The sequence below is a fragment of the Drosophila guanche genome, unplaced genomic scaffold (assembly GCF_900245975.1).
Source record: "Drosophila guanche unplaced genomic scaffold, DGUA_6, whole genome shotgun sequence".
Lineage (NCBI taxonomy): Eukaryota > Metazoa > Arthropoda > Insecta > Diptera > Drosophilidae > Drosophila > Drosophila guanche.
Genome location: NW_022995744.1, coordinates 5,771,364 through 5,781,106, shown reverse-complemented (window position 1 = coordinate 5,781,106; position 9,743 = coordinate 5,771,364). Strand labels below are relative to the sequence as shown.

The 9,743-nt window shown below is 41.9% G+C and overlaps 1 protein-coding gene across 3 annotated transcripts; it reads left to right on the top strand.

Moving 5' to 3' along the window:
- Window positions 1-571: 571 nt before the first annotated feature.
- Window positions 572-7,601, top strand: LOC117579358 (potassium voltage-gated channel protein Shal). 3 transcript variants are annotated; one of them, XM_034265191.1, is made up of 5 exons: window positions 573-1,972; window positions 2,033-2,195; window positions 2,258-2,446; window positions 4,708-4,860; window positions 5,320-7,601. In XM_034265191.1, exons 1-5 carry the CDS (start codon window positions 858-860, stop codon window positions 5,413-5,415), a joined length of 1,716 nt encoding a protein of 571 aa, XP_034121082.1. In that variant the 5' UTR covers window positions 573-857; the 3' UTR covers window positions 5,416-7,601. The 3 variants fall into 3 exon arrangements, with proteins under 3 accessions (XP_034121083.1, XP_034121082.1, XP_034121084.1); XM_034265192.1 differs by lacking the exon at window positions 4,708-4,860 and having other exon boundaries at window positions 572-1,972; XM_034265193.1 differs by lacking the exons at window positions 4,708-4,860; window positions 5,320-7,601 and adding an exon at window positions 2,653-2,743 and having other exon boundaries at window positions 574-1,972.
- The last annotated feature ends 2,142 nt before the right edge of the window (window positions 7,602-9,743 follow it).

Here is a 9,743-nt window from a genome sequence, read left to right as displayed (position 1 = left end):
CATTTATATGTGGGTGTCCGGTGTGTGTGTGTGTGTGTGTGTTTCTGCGTGCCAACTGGAAACTTTTCGCTGAACTATAAAACTCTCCTCCCACTGCTCTCCCTAGTGACAACTTGTTTTCAAACTCCCGCAAAACTTTTCAACTCAACTCTCTCTGTATCTTTCTCCCTCTCTCTCTTTCTGTCTGTTTCTCTTTCTCTTTTGCAGTGCTGCTGCACAACGAAACTTAGATAGAGTACACACATAGGAAACATTTCATATCCCTGCGGCGAACAATAAAACAAGAAGAGCCAGAATCAGCATCAGCAGCAGCAGCAGCAGCAAACAGCAGAGCGACGGCAGTGACGGAACTACAACAACAATAAGAGCAAAAATGACAGCAATAAGTTTAAGCAATAAAACACTGCTTGGCAAGCAGTTCAAAAATGCACGCATCACACAATAAGCAGACCTCAAGGATAAGCAAGAAGAAGAGCAAAAGCAAAAGCAGAACCAAGAGCAAAGGAGAGGCCGAAACCGAGGCCGACGACGAGCTGGACAACAGAATAAAAGCTTTAATTTAGAAGTTAATCATATATAGAAAGAGGAAGAGAGAGAGAGAGAGAGAGAGAGAGAACGAGATAGAGTGACGTCCTACCGCTCTGCAAGCTCCCCACGCCACCATCCGCACAAAACTCAACTGCCAAAACAACATAGGAGATAACCCTGAAAAAGGATAACACTACAGGACGATAAAGAGCAAAGTGCAAAGGAAAAGGAAAAGGAAAAGAAAAGGAAGACATAGAGAGAGAGACAGCCCACGAGAGCCACCCACTTTTGAACGACAACCGGGACACTGAAACATTCCACCCAATAGCATGGCTTCGGTCGCCGCTTGGCTTCCCTTTGCACGGGCGGCGGCCATCGGTTGGGTGCCGATAGCCTCCCTACCACTGCCACCGCCCCCCGTGCCCAAGGACCGACGCAAGACGGACGACGAGAAGCTGCTGATCAATGTATCCGGCCGACGCTTCGAGACCTGGCGCAACACCCTCGAGAAGTACCCGGACACGCTGCTCGGCTCCAATGAGCGGGAGTTCTTCTACGACGAGGACTGCAAAGAGTACTTCTTCGACCGGGATCCGGACATATTCCGCCACATACTCAACTACTATCGGACGGGCAAGCTGCATTACCCCAAACACGAATGCCTCACTAGCTACGACGAGGAGCTGGCCTTTTTCGGGATCATGCCGGACGTGATTGGTGACTGCTGCTACGAGGACTATCGGGATCGGAAGCGAGAGAATGCCGAGCGCCTCATGGACGACAAACTGTCGGAGAATGGGGATCAGAACCTGCAACAGCTGACCAACATACGGCAGAAGATGTGGCGTGCCTTCGAGAACCCGCACACGTCGACCAGCGCCCTGGTCTTCTACTACGTCACCGGCTTCTTCATCGCCGTCTCTGTGATGGCCAATGTGGTGGAGACGGTGCCGTGCGGACACAGACCGGGCCGAGCCGGCACGCTGCCGTGCGGCGAGCGCTACAAGATCGTCTTCTTCTGCCTGGACACAGCCTGCGTGATGATCTTCAGCGCCGAGTATCTGCTGCGCCTCTTTGCAGCACCCGATCGCTGCAAGTTCGTGCGCTCCGTGATGAGCATCATCGATGTGGTGGCCATCCTGCCCTACTACATCGGTCTGGGCATCACCGACAACGACGACGTCAGTGGTGCCTTTGTCACCCTGCGAGTCTTCCGCGTCTTCCGCATCTTCAAGTTCTCCCGCCACTCGCAGGGTCTCCGGATCCTCGGCTACACGCTCAAGTCGTGCGCCAGCGAGCTGGGCTTCCTCGTATTCTCGCTAGCCATGGCTATCATCATATTTGCCACCGTCATGTTCTATGCCGAGAAGAATGTGAATGGCACAAACTTCACATCGATTCCGGCTGCCTTCTGGTACACCATTGTCACCATGACGACGCTGGGGTAAATACAAATCTCGCTCTACACCCTCTGCACCTGAAACTAATATTTTTTCTCTCACAGCTATGGTGACATGGTGCCGGAGACAATAGCTGGCAAAATAGTGGGCGGCGTGTGCTCGCTTAGCGGTGTGCTGGTCATCGCCTTACCTGTACCTGTTATCGTATCGAACTTTAGTAGAATCTATCACCAGAATCAGCGCTCGGACAAGCGCAAGGCTCAGCGGGTAAGATCATCCAGCAGGATTCTCCTCCTTCAGGCAACTCTCATGACTGATTGTTCTTGCAGAAAGCTCGCTTGGCGCGCATCCGCATTGCCAAGGCCTCGTCCGGTGCTGCCTTTGTTAACAAGAAGAAGGCCGCCGAGGCCAGATGGGCGGCCCAGGAGTCGGGCATTGAGCTGGATGACAACTACAGGGATGAGGATATCTTTGAGCTTCAGCACCATCATTTGCTGCGATGTCTGGAGAAGACAACGGTGCGTATAGTCGATGTGGCATCCCCAAGGCTTTCTCTCTGGCTCTTTCTACATCTCTCTCTATGTATATCTCTCTCTATATAAATATATTTATGGTTCTATCGCGCATTTATTAATTGCTCTTATCATTTGATTTTAATTTAATCATCACAAAAACTTTCTCTGTACATTTTTCGGTTTATTTCTTTGGACTTTGCCCGCGACAGATGTAGCCACATTCGAACATCCATGTAATAGTCCAAAATTATACACTTTGCCTCAAGCAATGACAAGCCACACACACAACAACCAGAACAACCTAAACAACAACAACCCAGCAAGAACAACCAGAGCCTCCAGTGCAGTCTTGAGGCTGTCAAGGATGTGGGATTGGGATTGGGATTCAGAAATCGCGCGAATACCCATTTATGAAAAGAAATCCCCTAGAGAGAGAACTGAACTGAAATGCCAATCTTTAGTATGAGATCCGCGTACTTTTTGTTTACGAATTGTTATCATTATAATTATTATATATGTTCTAAGTTTTCCATTTGTGTCATGTTTTTCGCACAAGCGTTTCAAGAGCAGACTCAACCAAATATAATGCATAGCAATAATAAAAAGCCAATTCAAAATCAATGTCTATACCTTTGATAAACGAATATAAATGCTGAAAAGTAAGTGCTTTCGGTTTGTACCCAAGTTCCGTTGTTTCTTCCTTCATTTTTCTCCATCTTTAACTCTATCCCAATCTCTGTATCTGTATCTATTGCTCTCTCTCTATCTCTATTTCTCGTTTATGCGTTGCAATTAATTTTTATGATTTTCAATTCTTATTTTTCGTATCTTTTTTGGTTGTATCTACATATGTTGTTTTTCGATTCCTTCTGTTGAAAGCAAACGATTTGTGTGCTGAATGCTATGCGCTCTGTTCTGTTTTAAGTTCTTTGAATAGGTCATTACCGAATAGCATCGAACCCGCCCCCCACTTCCCAAGCAACATTCGGAAACGACCATTTGGCCATATGCTATCGATTGCTGTCAACATTAAGCCCAAAACGAAAACTAAAAACTTAGCGCTCATCCCCAAAATATGTATAAACAAATCGGCTTGCTGAGAGCTGGCTCATCAAGTGGGAAAAATGGAAATCCACTTAAGTGTTCATAGTCGTAAAAAGTCCATTTAACTATTCCATTTATTTTTATACATTTGATTAGAGCACAATTTCTCATCGAAACTTTTTTTAAATGTGCTCTAATTGTGTTAAAAATTTGTGTTTGTTTTTAAAAGAATAGAAAAATCTTCAAAAGTAGTCCAGGAAGTGTACATAAATATTCAGAAAGGAAAGCAAACTTATTTTATATTTTCTTTTATAATTTTAAATTTCCAAAACTCGGTTTATTCCTATTCAAATCATAGCCTTTTTCATATCCTCAACAGCAGTAGCCAAGTCTAGCCGTAAACCACTTGATGAGCACTCAAAATGCCCACCTAAAACCACAAATAAATATAAAACAGTACCCGCCATAAATCTAAATCGTTTTTGGGCAAACGCGTTTTTAACAGCTTGCAAATGAAATCTGAAAAATTGAACGTAAAATCGCACTTAGCCCCGAACGCGTTTTTAACAGCTAGCAAAAAATTGAAAAATGAATGAAAAATTGCTGGCGCTTGCTTCTACCTCGTCCCGCTCGGCTCTGCCCTTGCCCTGATTCTCATTTATTGCTCTGCCCACCCCCCCGCAGCCCTGCCCAGTGCCCACTAACGTTTGGCTGTCTTAAAGTGTTTATTGTGTTCTTGTAAAATTGTCATTGCTTAGGAAACCAAAGAAAAAAAAACCATAATTTCTGTTACCATTCTAGAATTTAAAGCGTTTAAATGTTTGATACCCTTTCTACTCCTCAGTCCCCCTCCCCTTAACCCATAAACCCACAAGCCCCGCTTAATGTTCTAATTGTTGTTTCTGACTTGAAAGAGACTTGAAAACTCTCACTCTAAGTATTTATATATTTCTTTGTATGTATTTAACCCTGTCCTGTGTTCTATGTGCGTGTGTGTAAGCCCCTCCAACCCCACCTATCCGCCAACCCCATGTATCCTTACTTTATTGTAAAATTGTTGAGCAAAAAAAGAAACCTCTGAACAAAAGAACAAAACAGAAAACGTAAAACCAAAAAAGATATTGTACTCTATGTATTCTTCGTTTCTCTTTGTAAAATTCTTCTCTGGCTGTACACACCTCTCAAATGCTCAAATAACTCTGACCAAAAAACCACTAAAGGATCGAGAATTTGTCGAGTTAGATTTACCCTATAACGGACAGCCGAAGCGGCCGGGCTCGCCCTCGCCCATGGCCAGTCCCGCCCACTCGACGCACAGTGCTGCCGGCCTGCTGCAGTCCTGCTGCGGTCGTTGTTGCTCCCAGCGCTATCAGGTAAGCACTATTGTACATATCTATTCTCCCCACCCCAATATGATCCCCCCAACTTGGCTTGACACCTCAGCAGCTGAGGGTTAAGTGCATTTGCAGGTGGGTCTCTCACAACCGCTTTCTGTAACTCCCTCTGTAAACAAAATAACTACTTATTTTTACGTATAGTTTGTGTGTTGAATTTTGCTATAATTGTGTATGAATTTGTGTGTATTCTACCCCACAACACTAAACACCAAACACACCAACACAAATTATTTTTGCGTGCAGCCTAAAAGACACCGACTCGCGGTTAAAACACTGCCACAGAGTGAAGTCTACTTTTGGGCATACGCTTCGTATCTTAGCCATAGTCATACTCTTGATTAGTTACTCTGCAGCCATCACATTAATCATTAATATTGTGCCTTTGCAAATGTTGAAGCCCTAATGCATTTTCGCTTTGTTCTCGTTCGTGTTTAGGCTTGCGGCAAGTATATGCCAGCTGCCAGCAATGCTCAAAACAGCCAAAACAATCAGCCCATGGATGGCACCTACCTGGTGGAGGCCTCGTTCTGAGCCAGCACACGGCCAATCTACAGCATCAGCATAAGAATCAGCATCTGTCGCAGTCCCCCAATCGCATTCGCATTCACATCAAAATTCAAAACAAGATCAAGTTGATTTATGTTTAGTACAACTTGAAAAGTTTTTAAACTAAATTGAAATTGAATTCGTTTGTAGACATTGTCTCCCTTACGTGTGTGTGTATGTAGTCGCCAAACAAAAAACCCCCAAAAAAACCCAAAAACTAAAATCGAAACACAAGTGTAATCTCTAAAATCTGATTTTCGAGTTTATGACGAACAGAAAAGATATTTAATTAACGATAAACATTTGCGGATTGAAGCGCAAACATCTCTCAATGTGTAAAATGTAAAAAAGCACATTAAAAACCAAATAACAAATAGTAAATAAACAAGTAACAAATAAAATAAAAGTGCCGACCGAACCCAGTTTCTGAAGGCGGCGCAGTCGGATTTGATTAGCGAGGACCCGTTAATAAATTAGATAAACCGAGTAATAATAATTATAATAATGCAAATAATAATATATGCAACACTATTTACTTTATATAGGTGACAAGACAAACAGCAAAAAAACAAAAAACAGAAACAACAGAAACCGAAGCATTTTAGAGGAATTTACCTTGTGTATGTTTTAATAAAGTGAACATAAATAATAGCATAGAAGTGCAATAAATATATCGAAGAAAGTACTAAATTACCCAAGGGATTGGATACAAATAGGAGATCAAATACCACTGAAAGTCCAGCGTGGGGGAGGAGTTCCTCAAGCAAATTGCATGGGGTCCAATAAACAGAAAAAAAAGACAAAAAATAACACAATAAACAGATTTTAACAGCCAATGATTTGTGTAGCAAAGGAAACGAATAAAATAAATACATAGAGATGAGGAATAGGAAAACGAAAGAACAAAGGAATGTAGGAAAAGGAGCAAATTATATAAATATTATTATTACAAATTCGTGTATTTTTTAAATGGTCCGTAGTTTTGTAGGTATGAACTTCATCGGCTATCCGCTACCCCCTCTATGGTTTCTCATCAGCAAAACTTTAACCTCCAACTGAAATGCTCTTCCGTTTCGTGTAATTTTTATCCCATCTATGGTACTGGTATATAGCAAAAAGGTTTCAGTTTTTCATCTCTCTCTCCTCATGGTAATGTCATAAGTGAACTAATCAAAATTTATTGAAATTACACAATGAATAATGAACTTTCTTCCAAGAACTAAGTTAGCAAAAGGAGAAACCCTATTTAAATGTATATGTACGTGTGTGTGTGTAGGACAGGCTTTAAAGAATTGGAGCATTAACTAACTAAAAAGAACTCTTAGCAAATTCTAACAGAAACTCAAAGTATATTAATTAATTCTAAATTACAAATCAAACATTTAAAATTAGTTCAAGTAAACAACTTACAAAAACAAAACAAAAAACGAAAACAACATAAATATGGAGCTTGTATGTATATGTATGATAAATTTATTATGATTACTCTAATTATGAAGATTATGACGATGGCGTTGACTAATTTTGTTCAAATTCTCTAAGTTGCCTGCTAATTTCTTAACACAAACAAAAAATGTGCAAAAAGGAAACTTTTTTAAAAAAATCCAAAAGAAAAACGAACTTTTGTTTAGCGAAATAACGAAATTGTGCAGAAACAACACACACAAGAAAACGACGATTACGATTAGTCGAAAACTAACAAGAACACACACAAACATTTGGTTACTAAAACCAACTCTTGTAGCGATATTCTAAAAGAAAAACCAAACCAATCTATTAAGTAAACGGAAATCGGAGTGGAAATCAATAGGAAGAAATCATTTCTTTTCTGTTTGGATTTTTAGTGATATGTAATTCGAAAAAGAAAAACAACAAGAACAAATATTCTGCCACGGGTCTCCGAGAATGGAAAAGCTAAAAATTAATAATAAAATAAATAAAGAAATCTGTTTACTTCCACCAAACAAAGCGAACCCTCTCGACTATATACTCGTACTATACTTTACCCCCTCTGACTCTCCCAGCCACACACATACACAATCCTATATAAATATCATATTTTGTTCGCTCTCGGAGACAACGCCTAGAGCCGACGACAATCGGAGACGACAGCAGCCAATCGAATGGAAAAAGTAACGGAAATTCCCACCATACATCATGGGCTATATAAAGAAAAAACAAACACAAAAACTAACCTAGAGAGATCATCGTCAGTCTATACTAACTAAAGAGTCTACGACTTGCACTCCCAAGAATGTGTGTGTATAGGTCTACGTGAAGGTTTCGCCGATGTCTGTTGTCTGTGCCGGGGCCAGGTCGTTTCATTCTACTATATACGGATCGTGTGAGTCGGCCGGGACGGTAATTTGCGGCCTGGCGCTGGCGCTGTCCCCCAAGTCGAGCCGAACAGATGTGGCGGCGGTGCGGCGAGTGGCGGCTGCGATAACCGGGCATATGGCCCAAACTAATTTGCATAGCCGTTGTTAGTCATACGAGTACGAGTATGAGTTCGAGTCTGAGCCATGTGTCGAACGCTTTGAACTTCAACTTGGCATCGAAAGTGAGTGGAGATCTTCGCAGAGGGGAGGAACCTTCATCTTTTCCAGGTGTCTGCTGTGTTACACAGATCTGTTGAGTATGCAAAATGATTAAACTGTGATTAAATATGTATTGTATATTTGTAAAACAAATACTTCATTTCATACTTTATTTCAATATATTAATTACTATATTGTGAGTCTCTAAGTATCGTTTAATCAACGACTTTTCAAAGTATCTCCCACTTGCAAGCTCTTATGGCATTTTAGTTTCACACAAGATCAATTATCCATATGCTCTCGGCATGCTTGACTAATCGAATTGTGGATTTCCTACATTTAATTGACGCACTCATTAAGTTGGTATTTCTTGTTGCCACATTTCCATTACATATTTTTTACCCGCAGCGTGGCCAGCCTCCCTATCGATTTCAATGAATCAGCTCCACCATCAGCTGCTCATTAGCAACGTCATTGTGGTGTCACCTCCACCTTCTTCTTCTCTGTTGCTGCTGTCTCTCCATCTCCATTTATTTCTGTTTGAATGTTGGCTAAAAAAACAGACTTCAAGTCAAGCTCACAAAAGTAAAGGTCGTGTGGTGGCCATAAATCAAGGCAAAATGCTGAGAAGAAAACAAACGCTTAAATACTAAAACTTACGCTCAAAAGCACTTGGTCATAAAGCAAAAACTGCAAAATATAATAAACATGTGTAGGTAAAGATGTGTTGTTTATGTTGGTAGTTGGTCTTTCACACGACAGCCGGACCGGACTGGACCGGACCGACTGTCTGGACTAGGTCTAGGAATGTTGAGCAATTTTGTATTTCTTCAGTTTCGCTGAACAGACACTAATATTAACTTCGGTAAGCTAGCTTTATGACGTTATTTATCACTCATACAGCTAGATAACCAAAGACAACATAGCACCCTGAATGAAGAACTAGTAACACTAATTTTTATCAATGGGAAATTATCTCCATCTTTTACATATTTTATATTCATTTAATTTATTACACACTTCCATTTATTTCTTTTGTATTTCGCTTTATTTTTGGACTTTTAATTAGTTGGTTTATTTTTTCACACTCTTTTCATTGGAAATATTTGTTGTGCGCCATGGACATTCACTCGATTTATCGTTACTTGCGCCCACACACACCGACATTCACAGACAGACGTCTGACTGTCGGCATTGTCGGCTTTTGGTCGTATATCTTTTTGCGCAGGCGTAGTGACTGCATTGTGAAATGCTACGTGGAATTTGTATGCATTTTGCATAGACAAAACGGAGCAGCGCTTAGGCCAGAGAGGGGCGCTAGCCATTGGCGTTGGAAAAAGGTCAAAGTTGGACGAGCGCGCGTTCGTCCAGAACTTTGAAGACGTCGTGGGATTCATGGGAGAGCGATATCGAAGAAGGGGCGCGCAATGCAATGATTTTCCTTATGCTTGGGAGAAATATTCCCATAAATATGCACGCTACGACGATCAACAATTATGCCCACCAAAACGAAACTGGCGAAGAGTGGAGGTGGCCGGGGATACCACTGCCACTGCCACCACCTCAGCGTCTTACTCTTTTTCGTATTCTTAATGTTTCGGTTGGTCAAGTGACTGTAACTGGAACGACAAACGACGACAGAACACTGAACTGAAATGAACAGCGCTAAAACTAACCGAACAGAACTGAACTGGGTGGTTGGTTGGCTGGCTGGCTGGTTGGTGGACTCTCGACTGCATTGGCATTATAGCGCCGGGGTTTGGGTTTGGCCGGGAC